General features: G+C 48.1%; 1 protein-coding gene across 1 annotated transcript; it reads right to left on the bottom strand.

Moving 5' to 3' along the window:
• Positions 1–251: 251 nt before the first annotated feature.
• LOC128977735 (protein argonaute-4) lies at positions 252–13,924 on the bottom strand. The gene is made up of 18 exons (XM_054395391.1): positions 13,906–13,924; positions 10,758–10,923; positions 9,961–10,081; positions 8,804–8,985; positions 8,286–8,422; positions 8,062–8,196; positions 7,787–7,874; positions 7,074–7,221; positions 6,555–6,674; positions 5,993–6,121; positions 5,695–5,828; positions 4,725–4,909; positions 3,978–4,137; positions 3,099–3,414; positions 2,571–2,705; positions 1,671–1,772; positions 688–887; positions 252–360 (listed from the first exon to the last, which is right to left on the bottom strand). The coding sequence occupies exons 1-18, from the start codon at positions 13,922–13,924 to the stop codon at positions 252–254; spliced, it is 2,586 nt and encodes an 861-aa protein (XP_054251366.1).
• Positions 13,925–14,860: the final 936 nt, after the last annotated feature.

The following is a 14,860-nucleotide window of genomic DNA, read 5'->3' on the forward strand; positions in this document are numbered from 1 at the left end:
ATGCATCAGAAAAGACAAGTCTGTGAATTTCTAGTACTGAAAAAAAAAAACCAAAACAACCCAATGAAACAAATGGCTCAATTGTGTTGGTGCATCAGACGTTGCTGCGATGGACAGATTCAGTGCGACGGTTCTGAGCTGCTGGTAGTGGACAGCCTGAAATCAACCAGGCCCTTGCTGGAGCAGTAGGGGTTCAAAATCATTTCAGGACTGCACAGGTTGGTGGTGTTGCTTCATCTTCCAAAAAGCTCTCAAGCAAAATACATGGTATGCTGAGTATCGTGGTGGATCTGCACCGCCTTTGCCAGAGCTTGAGGGTCGCGGCCGTTGCTCTGTCCTGACACGTGGCTGCCTTCAGCACTGCAAAACCAATGCACACAAGGAGCCATCAACAGCCTGGCCACACAGTCTACAGATTCACACAACGGTTTGGGTTGGCAGGGAGCTTCAAGATCATCCAGTTCCAACCCCCCACAAGGGCAAAGACACCTCCCGCTAGCCCAGGTTGCTCAAGGCATCATCCAACCTGGCCTTGAATACCTCCAGGGAGGAGACATCCACAACTTCCCTGGGCAACCTGTTCCAGCGTCTCACCACCCTCGCTTGCAATGAATTTCTTTCTAGTATCTAATATCTGTAATTCACCTCTGTATCTGGCTACCAAGAAGACAAGGCACAGTTCCTTACCTGTCATGATCCTTGTCCACAAGATGGTATCTGGCCCTAAATGCTACCAGCCTGGCGTAGTAGGCAGGAGCTGGAATGGAGACAGAGCGGGTGCAGCGGACATAGGTGTGGCACAGCTGGTAGGTCAGGAGCTGCAGCTCGTCCGCTGTGAAGCAGTTGTCATCCCACAGGACCTGGTAGTGGGAGGGCCGGCTGGTTCCCTGCAGAGAACACATGAGCAGTCAGCTGGACAGAAGCCACAGAAACACAGAATGACACAGAACCCCAGCACAGTGGGGATGGAGAACATCCAATCCAACCCTGCTGGCTAAAAAGCAGGGTCACCTACAGCAGCTTGCCCAGGATCACAATGTTCAGCTGGGTTTGGAATCTCTCCAGAGAAGGAGACTCCACAACCTCTCTGGGCAGCCTGCTCTAGGGCTCCAGCACCCTCACACCAAAGAAGTTTTCCCTCCTGTTCAGATGGAACCTTCTGGGTTCCTGTTTGTGCTCATTGTCCCTTGTCTTTCCACTGGGCACCACTGAGAAGAGTCTGGCCCAATCCTCTTGCACCCCATCCTTTAGCTCTTGCTGAGCATTGATCAGATCTTCTCTCAAGCTGCTTTTCTCCAGATTCAACAGCCCCAGGGCTCTCAGCCTTTCCTCAAATAGATGCTCCAGGCCCCTCACCACCTTCATAGCCTCCTCTGGACCCTCTCCAGTAGTTCCCTCTCTCTTTTGAACTGGGGAGCTCAGAACTGGACACAATACTCTAGCTGTGGCCTCACTGGGGCACAGCAGAAGGGGAGGAGAACCTCCTTTGACAAACAGTTTGTACCTGAAGGCTGCACCTTCTACCAGTGCACTGAAGTGTAAGTGCCAAATAGGCACTGGGCTGATGCAGCTGTAAGTGTGCCAAGCTATAAACAGAAGCAACATTACTCATCAGGACAATGCTAAGGGTTTAGTCCTGCAGCCTAGGCACAGCAGAACTGAAATGTTACCTGAATTCCTGCATGGCTACAGAGGTAAAAGTCAAATTCAGAAGGATGTGTGATCGTGCTGTCCACAGTAGTGCCTGCAGGTACATTGCCACTCTTACCCACCTAGTGAGGAAAATTTATTATTAGCCCATGGGTTTTTTTTGAAAGTGACCCAAAAACATCTCCTAAGGTAGGCTCTGCTTAAAGCTGTTTGAGAATTTACTGCTCAGAAAGGTGGAAAAAATTTAAGGTCATTTACATAGGAGGAATTAAATGTTCTCTTAGAGTTCATTTTTAGAAACTTCACCAAATCCAACTGGTGTGTCATCAGAGAAAAAGAAAATACTTGCCAGTACCATTAGAACTGCAGAGTGGGATAAAGCCTACACAAGTAATTTAGGATCTTCAGAACCTGCAGGTTTGCTGAAATAAATTTATTTCTCATCCTTGTTCACCCTCACCCCCAAGATCTGCATTTTTAAAGCAAATTTGAACCCTGGGATTCTCCTAAAGAAGGCTCCTTAGTTGGCTTGTGGATTTGTGCCAGGGCCACATCTTACAAACCCATCTAGAGACAGCACAGGCCACAAACTGAACAACTGGTTCAGTTTACAGTCAGGAATCCCAGCCTGAAAAACCCAGGCTGCAGCTCCAGGTACACAACCACAGGGATATGGAGTATCCCTGCTCCAAAAGGGGCTGGGAACAAGCTGTTCCATCTGGCTGCTCCATCTAAAGCGACAAAAAACCAGGGAGGAAGTGGTTATTTTGGTACAGAAAACCTGCTCCTGTGCAGAACTGCTGCTGCTTGTACAGAGTGATTCAGTGTTAGTGGGCAAAAGGGATACCACCCCATTTAACCAAACAACAGCTACTTTCCTGTTGCCATCACCTCCTCCTTATGTAGTCAACATTACTTGCCCTTTCAGTTTTGTCAGCACAGAACAGCCTGGTGTGGTGCCTTTTCTGCACGACAATGTAGGTTATTCCTGGTCTATAATCTTCTTCCAAACTAATGCAGGCCTTCCGGATCGCTATCAGCTCTGGCCAAGCTACCTACAAGTAGAAGATGCAATTATTAGGTGCTGAATTCAATACATATTCTATTATTTTTTTTTCCACACAGAAATGCCAGTTTGTAAGGAATATGACCTAACAGGATAATTGCAGCTCTTCTCCGGGCTAACCAGCCCCAGGTCTGTCAGCCGTGCCCCCTCACAGTCACCTCAGCATCTTCATAGCCCTTTGCTGGACTCTCACCAGTAGTTCCCTGTCTCTCTTGAACTAGGGAGCCCAGATCTGGACACAGTACTCCAGGAAATCCTCCTTGTGCTTGACCAGAACTCAGTGACACTGTTAACTGTCCCCATAACAAAAGCAATCGACAATATAGATTTTTTTCAGAGGCCAATCCCTTCGGACAAGCAACAAGAAATCATTAGACAATACCTGCTTCATCTGTCCCTCTGATACTCCTCCTCTGTAGTAAATGATCCTGGTGGGCTTGAAACGAGTGGACTTGTAGAACTGGATCAACAGCTCTCGCACCATGTTGGTGAGGTCCTGTATGACCTCCTGGCTGTAGAGCAGCTCCTGGGAGGTCTCCTGGCGGGAGGTCTGGACGCGCACGGTAGCACAGTACCGGCTGGGGTGCCCGTCCATGCTGCCCACCACCGCCGCTATCGACGGCTTCTTCCCATCCCCAGCAGGAGGGTGAGTGACATCTGCTCCCAAAAAGATCACTGGCTGCTGGAACACTGATGGCCTGTTTGATTAAGGAAAATAATAATAGGAGTAATGCAAAGAAGGGGTTGAGGAAGGAAAAAAATGCTGCAACTGAGGCAAGTGTATCCAAAACACTCAACAGAACTAAAATATTGCCAGGAGCTTTACAAAGTTTTCTGCTTCAAGCTCTTTTAGCCCAGAGAGAACAGAAAGTGAAAAAGGGAAGGAGCAAAGGCAGGCAGGTTCAAGCACTTATCAGAAGTCACTCCTCCTCACTCCCTTTCATCCAGTTTGGAAGGAAATAGAGGGTGCTTAAGGAGGTGGGCAGATGAAAGGCAGAGTGAATGAACCCAAAGGCAGGAAAAAGACATGGAGAAAAAAAAAAGCCTTAGTCAGATTGTTTGCACACCCACTGTGTGAGAGATGATCCCCAGCTCACTAGGCAGACTGTGAATGCAGAAGCATCCTGCTCTGTCCACTCCAGACTCTGCATTTCTTAAGCAGGCAGTCTTTTGACAGGTATCATTCCAGCTAACACAACAAACTGACACCCCTTGGCTTGACAAGCCAGATTTGAAGGAGAGCTTTAGATTGAAATCTCACCTTTGATGAGGTACCAGCACATTGTTGATTCCTCCAAGCTTTGCGTTTATCTTCAGACACAGGTTGGAGAGCGTTTGTGGTGAGGTTTTGACCACATTCTTTACCTGAACACACTGAGTGGCCATTCCTAGGAGAGTGTCACCAACTCGCTTCACTTCAGCTGTGACAGAAAGAGAAGTTAGTGGTTGCAATTACCTGAAGTCAGGAGATCCAGCTGCCTTCTTTTATTCATTTTTGTTTTCAAATGTTACCATAATTCAGATCCTTGGAAGTTCCCTGACAAATGCTCAGTTCCATCTTTGGCAACATACAAGTATCTCGTATCGCCAAATCCCCCCTTTTAAACAGCAGATTCATGGATTCATATGGTTTGGGTTGGAGGGGACCTTGAAGAGCAACCTTCAACTAGCCCAGGTTGCTCAAAGCCTCATCCAACCTGACCTTGAACAGCCCCAGGGAGGGGGCATCCATGACTTCCCTGGGCAACCTGTTCCAGGGTCTCACCACCCTCACTGCAAAGAAATTCTTCCTAATTTCTAGTTTCTTCAATCCATTGCCTCTCATCCGATCACAACAAACCCTTGTAAAAAGTCTCTCCCCAGCTTTCTTATAACCCCCCTTCAGGCTCTGGAAGACCACTAAAGGGTTTCCCCAGAGCCTGCTCTGCCTCCTTCCCACTACTAAGTGCAGATCAAGCTGCCCACTCTCTGCACAACTCATGGACGCTTCCCAGCCTCCCCTCCATACCGTACACAGGCGTCTTTCCGGGCAGGATCACCACGATCAGCTGCAGCCCCACATAGGTCAGCTTCAGGTGTTTGAACATGGGCTCCACACTGTCTGCCCCCTGGGCATATTTGCAGAAGCAGGGCTGGCCTTGGATGGGCATCCCGGCGTCCTTGGAGATCTTGCGCAGCTGGTCCGTGAAGCTCCTGGAGATGACAAACCTGGCTGTGTCCTGCCCTTTTCACTGGGTTGTCACTTTGCCTTTGGTTCATCAACAAGACCTAAGCTATTGCAGCTATTTCACAGCCCTTCCAAGCTGACACTAGTCACTACCTGTTAGCAGTTCTGTCACTCTGAGGAACTCAAATGATTCTAATCCCATTGGAGGACATTTCGTAAGCTTGGTGCTGAAATTTTACAAGTTTTGAGGAAACAAACATACATTTGGAGTTGGATGTTCTGAGGCAGGTTCCCAAACTCATACTGGTGGCTCTGATATATTTTCATTCATCCACCAAACTTATCTAAGCATTCCGTCAGCTGTGATTTTGGCTGAACATTTCAGAGGTTCACACAATCTGCATCTTTAGGATTCTGTAGAGTAATCTGAAGGACCAGGGAAGAGGGGGAAAAAAGTGGTACATGTTGCCTGGGAGGCAGTGAAGGTCAAGGAAAAAAATAGCTCAGATTTTAGAATGGAAGGCCACAGTCAGTTATTTGTAAAAACAACAGGATATGAGTAGAATGTAGCCTCCAGAGCAGGAAACATGGCCTCAGTGGTGAGGGATTTAATGCTTTTCCATCAAGTTAAGAACTTTGTCACAGCCTCCTCCCAGGTTGTAAACACTTAAGACACTGCAGAACTGTCTGTTCCTCTTTTTACTTTTTATTAGATGCATTAAAACCAACTGATACTGCAGATCATCCTTCAGAAACACGAGAAGAATAAACCCTGAAATAGGGATCCTGAATTAAAGAGGGAAATACTTACTTCAGCAAGTCTTCCCTGCATTGTTTTTGAGGAGCAAAACAGGCAACAGCCCAAACTTTAATCTCAATGCCAGCATAGAACTGCTTCCCTCTCATGTCCCACACACCTTGGTTTGGTGTGGCCACAGTCTTGTTCTAGGTAAAAACCAAAAGGCAAATAAAAAGTAAATCAAAAGAACTGTACTTGTTTTGCTGATAGCAGAACAGTGCTCATACAGAGGAGGCCTTACGAGAAGACAGAGAAAATAAGGAGTTCAAACAACCTCAGGACAAGGCATTTTACAAAGCATGGAACTCACCCTGCCTCCATATTGCAGCATTGGTGCTGGCAAAACTCTGCCTGTCAGCTCTGTCATTTCATTATGGACAACAATGCCAAACTCCTTCAGATAGGGATCTGGCCCACCAACCATGCTGTTACTTTTCACCTAGTGACAAGAAATGGATTTATGTCACTCCATCTAATACTTCAGGTGGCTCTGTCCTCTCTGCCATGAACAGGATTTCTATTTACACAGAATGGTAGGGGTTGGAAGGGACCCCTGGAGACCATCAAGTCCAACCCTAGAGAAGGTCACACAGGAACATGTCCAGGTGGGCTTGGAATGCCTCCAGAGATGGAGACTTCACCACCTCTCTGGGCAGCCTGTTCCCATGCTCTGTCACCCTTAAATCAAAGAAGTTTTTCTTCATATTTAGATGGAAGTCTGTGCCCATTAGCCCTTGTCCTGTCTCTGTTTTAAAGAAGACAGAATTTTTAACCTCTGCAGTTCTTGGTCATGCTGTTTATGATTCCATGTGCTACTGGATGAGCCACAGGCAGTGACACAGACAGACTGCTGAGCTGGAAAAGCCACTTACGAGTCTGCTGATTTCCTCCTGTCGGTCTGGGGCAGATCTTGCAGTTGCTTTGATCATGGTGGAGGTCTGATTGTCTGTGAGCTTCTTGATGCACCTCTGGCCTGCCACGATGTTGCACACCTGCATGGAACACAGGGGTGGCATGACACTGTATCATAGAATGCTTTAGATGAAAGGAACCTGTAAAGCATTTAATCCAGGCCCCACACAGTGAGCAGGGACATCTTCAGGTAAATTGCTCAGAGACCCATCCAACCTGACTGAAATGATTCCAGGGATTGGGCACCTACCACCTCTCTGAGCAACCTGGGACAAGGTCACACCACCCTCAGTGTGAAAAGTTTCTTCCTTGTAACTAGAATGCCCACCCTTTTAATTTAAACCGTAACAGACCTTGCTAAAAAGCCAGCCCCAGCCTTCTGCTCAGCCCTTTACACACTGGAAAGCCAGAAGATCCCCCTACAGCCTCTTCTACATTCAGAGGAGACACCACAGTGCAAGAGAAAGCCAGATTCTTACCTCAAGTGGCAAGTATGTGTGTTTCTGTTCCTGTCCTACTTGGAGACAGGGAAGGTGAGGATATTTTAGCTGCAGACTGTACTTCTGCTTAAAATACTGAGCTACTGTGCACTCCATAGCCTGCCCATTTTCCAGCTGCAGAGGAAACCTACAAAGGACATTTGTTCTGGTTAGAATTTTCAAGATTTTTTTTTTTTTTTAATGGAAAAAATGGTAGGGAAAATTTCTTTTCCTTAGCTATTGGATCTCTTCTCTATGAAAAGGTTGGGTGTTTTTTAGACTACATATTGCATTTTTCATAGCTATTTTTAAAATCTTAACTGTGTTTAAAAACCAGGGATTCAGCTTCCGTTTTCCTGGGTGGAAGGCGATAAAAGAGGTCTGAATGCTTATTATTCCTCTGTTCTACTACAACTAAACACTCTTGAACAGCCACAGAGCTGCTTCACCTCCAGAACTGGGTGCTCTTGACTTTAAGAAAGCACTCATCATAGAATGGTTTGGGTTGGAAGTGGCCTTAAAGAGCACCTAGTTCCAATCCCCCAAAACGGGCAGGGACACCTTACACCAGACCAGATTGCTCAAGGCTTCATCCAGCCTGGCCTTGAACACTTCCAGGCAGAGAGTATCCACAATCTCCTTGGGAAATCTGTTTCAGTGTCTCACCACCCTCACTGTAAAGAATTCTCCCCCATCTCCACTGGTGTACGTACGTCTGGTGGCTGGCGGGCCGCCGGGTCACGTTACACACGCGATATTTTCTCTTCATCTGCCCACAGTGGGTAACCTCCACTTTTAGACCTGAAAACCCAACACAAAAGTCACCTAAATAAATTCAGGCATAGGAGCCACCTTTGAAAAAGATGAAGGCAAAAAAAAAAAAAAAGCACAGGCCAGCTGCTCAAGGGGCTCTACCCATTTTCCTCACAACGCACTACGAGCAGGCTTGCAAGCACTTTGTGGCAGCAGCTTTAGAACCAGCCCTCACCTCTGATTTCTTTGGTAAACTTGACACGCTGGGAGTCTGTAAGAGGCTTGGTCTGTTCATTGATGTTCTGAATGTCCAACACCTCGCACATGAACTCAATAATAGGCTGAGCACGATAGAAAGCAGTTGCTGACACTAAAGATTTAAAAAAAAGAATGAAAAAGGACTTAATTTAGAAGCAGGAAGAACTCTGTTCCGTTAGTGAGACAGAATTTCCTACATACCATCGATGTTGAGCATCATATTCCACATGGCAGGCCTGACTGACTGGTGAAAACCAAACCAGACCTCTCTGCCACCTCCCAGGGGGTGGTAATAACCTTCAGGGGGGGAGAAAAAGGAGCGACCCACAGGAGTGTACCTGAAAAAAGATAAGAAAATTTGTATTTTGACCATTCCTTTCCAATACTCCTTTTTACATCTCTGCCTATACTGTTTAAAACACATTTCTATAGCACAGCAGAACTGTTGGAGCTAATTCATGATGGGCACCTTACCTGACAGTGCTGGCTACAGCAAATTCCCCTTAGAAACATGACCAGCAGACACAAGTTCTATGTTCAGATCAGATTTCCCTATTCTAGTGCATATTTGTAAGGCAGGGCTTGAATTACACAACTGCATCCCTCATCCCTTCTACCTTAGGGAAGAGTAACAGCAGAACAGCAGCCAGTCTTGATGAACACAAGTGTTAAGACAGGCACAAGATCAAGGCAGGCAGAAAGGCACCCAAAGCACCCACCTCATGGAGGGAAGGTGCCGAGTGATAACATCAAGAGCCTGCACAGAATCTTCAGGAACTTCATTCAAGTGCCCAGCCAGAGCTTCCAGCAGCAGCTGAAGGCTGACGACTGACACCCACTGAATGGAGACTTTAAATGTCTGGTCCTTGCCCTCTCCTGGGAGCGTCACCTCCATATCCACCTGACACAAAACAGAATTAAGCACAAGCTTTCGTTATGGATTGCAGATCCTCCCAGCACTGGGCAATGGTATATTTTTTCCTTAGTATTCTTTGGATCCGTATTTTTGACACTGTGTAACTTTCTTCAAACACTACAATCAGTTTCCACAGGATTTCAAAAGCTTGGAATCATTAATCTCAGAAACTGCACTGAAGTATCTTTGAGTGTAAATTTTAAACAGCAATTAGTATGATGACAACAAAGCTCTAGAGAACTGTGAGTCAACTTTTTTTTTAAGTCAGTCAATTCATAACAAGATGTCTTGAGAACCAAACAGAAAGGCAAGAAAACCTCTTGGTCATAAAGAAGACTCACAAATTTCAGAGTTCCAGCACAGCACTTGGGACTATTCTCACAGTGTCAGTGTGAATTCATCCTACCTGTTCCTCATGGCACTGTACCACCAATAACCAGACCCTGGGGAGGAGAGTGAATGGGGTTTGGTTTCTTATCAGGACTGGTCATTACAGACTGCAATCCGTCAGAGGTAGGAAGAGCCAGTACAGGAAAAGCCAGTACAGCTGATGTGGTTGTCCTTATGGAACAGGAGGAGGTATCTCCAGGGTGCAGCCACACCAAACCAGCCTATTTGTCATCCATAATGACTTTATCATTTAGCAACAGAACGGGGGTTAAAACTGAGAGAAGGGAAGTTTCTATCAGGGTGAAATAAGGTCAGTCTCCTTGCAGCTGAAAGAGCACAATGCTAGCTCACACACTCACTGACAAACTCTCCAGCTGAAGAGCTGGGAGTTAGAAACTTAAGACACCACTTAAGTTCCTAAAGATCCCTGATGGGCACTGTTTAGTGTTTCCAAGATGACACCAAGAGGTGTGACAGCATTTGGGGTTTATCTCAATAAAAGAACACTTTGCAAATGACACTGTAACAGTTTCCCCACAGAAACATAGACCTGCCCCTGGTGACACTCACTCTGTCCCGGCCGATGGGTAAGGGGTGAGCTGTGTACATGTTGCGCTTCCCATCGTATCCAGGCTGCCGATCACCAAATATCTGCATCTTGAAGTGTCTCACCATGGTATCCACCACCTCTCTGCAGAGTTAAGTTGAAGAACAGAAGATATAGCAATAGTCTTACAGTATTTAATATTCCTTTCTTTTATTTTCTTAAATGAGCAAGGCAGGAGAAACAACAATGCCACAGGAAAAGCCCCAGGGCAGCAGCTCAAGAGCTTTTAAAGTCACCTCCAGATCAAGACACCCAGGTTTCCACACTGAGGTGGAAAAGTTTTTGTGAGCAGGGATACAGCCAAAACAGGCAGTGGGATCTGGAGAGCTGTTCAAATACAGGAGCAAAGACAAGCATCTACTTTGGGGTGAGGGGAGTGCTCTGTGGGTTGATTCTACTGACAGAGCACCCACATGAGGACCCTAAGAGGCTCTGCATCAACGTGCAAACTGAATTCCCTCCCCTCAGCTGCTAACACACATTTGCGTAACAGGCTGTGGAACAATCATCAGGGACTGGAAAACAAACCCAGCTGTAGTTCAAGGCTTTGTACATTTCCTTGAGCCTTCAGATGAAGGGCCAATTGCAAAACATCTTGATAACAATAAGGAGAATATTGTATTATGGTTCAGTGCCCAGCAGCTGCTGCCCGTCGCACAGACACTCCCTGGCCTTCAGCGGGTGAAGGATTTCCAGGATCAACAGTCTGCTTACACTGAGGCACAGAGACTTTTTCACTTTTTAATTAAATGACTCCTACCTGTTGACTCTTCGGGGGCGTTTTTCTGGTTTGATATCTACATCATAGTGATAAACATCAATCTTGGGGATCTGAACCTGAAAGTGATTGGCAAGGAGGCGGATGGGTTTCCCAACAGTTCCCAGGCCTGGGCGGCGGGGTGGCTGGAAAAGGCTTGCTGGGGGCCCTGGGGAAGTCAAATAAATATGTATGAGGTGTAATCGATCGTTCAGTGCTGTATCCTTTCAGGTGCACTGTGGCTGACTATCTGACAGGACAGAGAGAAATCCTAAGTAGCTTTCTGAGGTTGCAAATGGAGGTGTTCCAAGTGGCTCAGCCTTCCAGCTCCTCTGAACTGCCAGGTAAAAAAACCACGTTCCCTAAAGCACACATAGGACAGAGCCACAACTCACTCTCAAAACTAATGACATTTATTCATGACTGTGGGTATGAACCTCACAAAATCCTGAGATGGAATCCAACCATTTACATCTTACATATTTTTATGCCATGTAAAGATAAATACATTCCTACTACCACCTCTAGAACCTGCCCACAGCCACACAAGCCACATTTTTTCATCACTTTCAGTACAGGCTTAAAGTTCAGCTGTCAATGGCTGTCACTTCTGGTATACTTAGGACCTAACCCCCAGTTTTTATCTGAAAATTGGTATTACCTGGAAATAGGTAAGGGATATTTTGATTTTAAGCTAAATTAAAACCATATTTCAATACTGAATCTAGGTTGAAAGATTTTTGTTGCTTCCTTTACATTATGAACACAAGACTTTTTTAAAGTAGTGGAAGACTTTTCCCTTTCAAAATTTCAGCCAATTTAAAATTCCAACAAAAAGAGGGAGTGAGGGTAAGGTTAGGTTTTCTAAGAGTAAGGGAGAAAACATAAAGACAGATATAGACTCTGAACGGATGTGGAGAAGATAATGGGTTTGTACAAAAGAGCTTTGGGAACAGTTCTAAGGAGGAAATTACTGGAGGCTTGAAAAAATTACTCACACCTGTCTCACACAACTAGCTGGTCTCTAGTTAAGCCTTTAGTTAACTTCCTTAAGTGTTAAGATCTTAGATACCATGTTAACAAGATTAAACAGATGTTTTTAAAATCTATCTCAGTCTCAGCTGACACTGCACATCAAGCATTTTCTTGGATTTGGTCTACATCTGCCAGCGCTTAGCATGACTGAAGCTTCTTCCATCTGTTGTAGAGTAGCAAAGGAGTGGGGGGAAATGTGTTAGAAGACAACAAAGCAATAATAAACCAATCATAAAACAAATTTAGCATTGGCAGATAGTGTCAATCTGCCTGTATCCGTTTAAGTCAAAGGCTTACAGTTGCTATCAGAAGGGAAGGGAAGCTATGGGAGGATGAAACTCCTACCTGGGTACGCTCCTGGGTGCAGCAATAAACTTTAACACAATCATAAACCTAACCTAGGCCCAAAATCCAAGGAGCCTTCTCCACTAAGTTTATAAAACATACAATGGCTACTGCATTAACAGTTAAAATCATCAGCCTGAGGACACTAACCCCAGAGTATTTAGAGCATGTAAACAGCTGTAGCCCACCCATCACAAGCCCAAAGCTGGAGTGGCAGGGTGGCTGCTAGGGCCACAGGCATCCCACACCACATCTCATGGGCTCTGCAGCAACAGGACTGACTGGGATCCTCCAGGAGCAGCTCAGCATGCCCCAGTTAGACTGGCTGTGGGGCACAGCTAGCATTAAAAAACCCTGCAGCTGCCCTGACAAGCATGAATCATCGAGGGCAGTCGAAGTTTGCTGTGCTTATTTGGATACTAGAGAGATGATCCATTAATCCTGTGCTAATTAGTCTGAAGTAAGTGCAGGCACTGACCTCCTGTGAGAGATTAAATGACAACTATATTTACCCATTTTCCTGCCTCGGTATTGACAAGTTCTGTAAACAAGCATGGCAAGGCTGATCTCAGTCGGGTTAGATCAAAGGAGGTAATAAACTTTCCTTTCTGAAGTTATTTCTCAAAGGATTCCAGGAAATGAGCTAAAAACAGTTTTCCCAACTGAAGACAGGCTGCCCTGCAAGTTACATTTATTTTATCAGGATTTTAACCTGATCAGCCTGCCCATGGTTAAATTATACCTGCTGTTAGTGTTTTAATTTCTTCTACTCTGTGTCAATTCTGGACTAAGCATCTCAACCACGTTACTTCAGACAGGAAGCAGTTTCACTCACTAAACTGAAAGAGGATCTGCTTATGTAGTAGGAAGTCAGAAAGCAAACACTGCATCCTACACATAAACAGCAGCCTCTCCGAGTCAGCTCTCCACTACCTTAAAATCTGGATTTTTCTGGAACTGCACCTTTGTGTCAATAAATATTTTCTATCACATCAAAACTAACCTCACTTCAGTGATACCAACAGTTTGAACAGGAACTTGACAGATAAACTGCACAGAACACTTTGGTCAAGAACTACCTCTCGCAAACATTTGACAGAATCACAGAGCATGTCACAAGCAGGAAAATGCCATATAGAAAGCTCCAACATTTAACAAAATCTTATGTTAGAAAAAAAAAAATAGGAGTCATGACCTTAACCTCTTAATAACCACTCAATGTCAAAAATACAACTTATTATTGAACAGTTTACAGGACTCATCTGCAGTAAGGCATTACCCACAGCCCTACATGTGCTTCTTCTGAGCCCAGCCTGGCCACGACCCCTGCTCCCGGACGGGGAAATCACCCTGTGGCTCGGGCACCTACCTTCCCCCGCAGCCGGCGCTGGAAGGGGCCATGCAAACCTCGCAAAGTTTACCGACCTGCTGCAGTTCCTCTTTAGAGGGAAGCGGCCGGCGGCTGCCGATTCGCCTCCGGGCCCGCTAGCCTGTCAGCCCCGACGCCACAGGGCGGCCTGCCCGGGACCCGTGGCCCAGCCAGTATCACCCACCGAACTGCCCGCCCGAGGCCGCGGCGGGTGCCCAGCGGCGAACGCCCGAGGACGGCAGCAGGAGCTCTGGCCGGGCCCGCGGCCTCCTTTCCCCGCACTGACACGGCCCGCCGGGCCCACCGCCGGGCCCAGCGCCTGACAGGGCCAGTGCCGACCACGACCCGTCAGGCCTCAGCCGACCAGGACCCCTCCTTCCCGCGCCATCCCCCGCCTCTCACCGGGTCCCAGCGCTTCCATGGCGGCGGCGGCGGCCTCACTGCGGTCTCCCCCGGCCCCGCCGACCGCCCCGGGCCCCGTGGCCGGCCCCGCCGCCGCCGCGTAGCGCTTGATCTCCGGAATATTGGCTCCGGGGTGGGGGCCTTGCAGGGGAACGGGGGCGGCGGCGGCGGGGCGCGGGGAGGACGAGGAGGACGAAGAGGTGGAGGAGGAGGAGGTCGACGACGAAGAGGGGGCGCGGCGGGGACCGATCCCCGCGCTCCGCTTCCCCGAGCGGCGGCGCAAACAATCCCCCCGCTGCGGCGCCGCCGCCGAGCCCGTGCGCGCCCCCGCCGCCGCCAGCACGCGCTGCCGCCCCCCCGTGCGCGCCCCTCGCCTCCCGGGCGACGAGGAGGAGGAAGAGGAGGAGGAGGAAGGAGGAGGAAAAGGCCCCTCCACGCTGCCGTGCTGTCGCCGGCTCACGCAGGCGCGCCGCCGCTTCGCCTGCAGGAGCGCGCACGCCGCCCCGCACCCTTTCTACGCTGGCGCGGCACCGCGGCCAGCAACAGGTGACGGTGGCAGCTTCCCGTGCGCGGCCCCGCCCCTCGCCTCATGGATCCGCCTCGGAGGGCGATGGGAGCACCGCCCCGCTTCCCTGCCGGTATTTTACTGCGTTCCACAACCGGCACCAGCGACAGAACACGCGGACGCACTCTAAAGCCAGCTGCCCTGATTCAACAAGGCCAAGGGCCAGGTCCTGCGCTTGGGTCACAACAATCCCATGAAGGCTCCAGCCCTGGGGGAAGTCGCTGGAAACTGCCCACTGGAAAAGTACCCGGGGGTGCTGATTGACAGCGGCTGGAGATGAGCCAGCAGTGTGTGCCGAGGTGGACAAGAAGGCCACCAGCATCCTGGCCTCAATCAGCAATAGTGTGACCAGCAGGCCCAGGACAGTGATCGGTGGCTCCCCGCTAGCTG

The sequence above is a fragment of the Indicator indicator genome, chromosome 33 (genome assembly GCF_027791375.1).
Source record: "Indicator indicator isolate 239-I01 chromosome 33, UM_Iind_1.1, whole genome shotgun sequence".
Classification (NCBI taxonomy): domain Eukaryota; kingdom Metazoa; phylum Chordata; class Aves; order Piciformes; family Indicatoridae; genus Indicator; species Indicator indicator.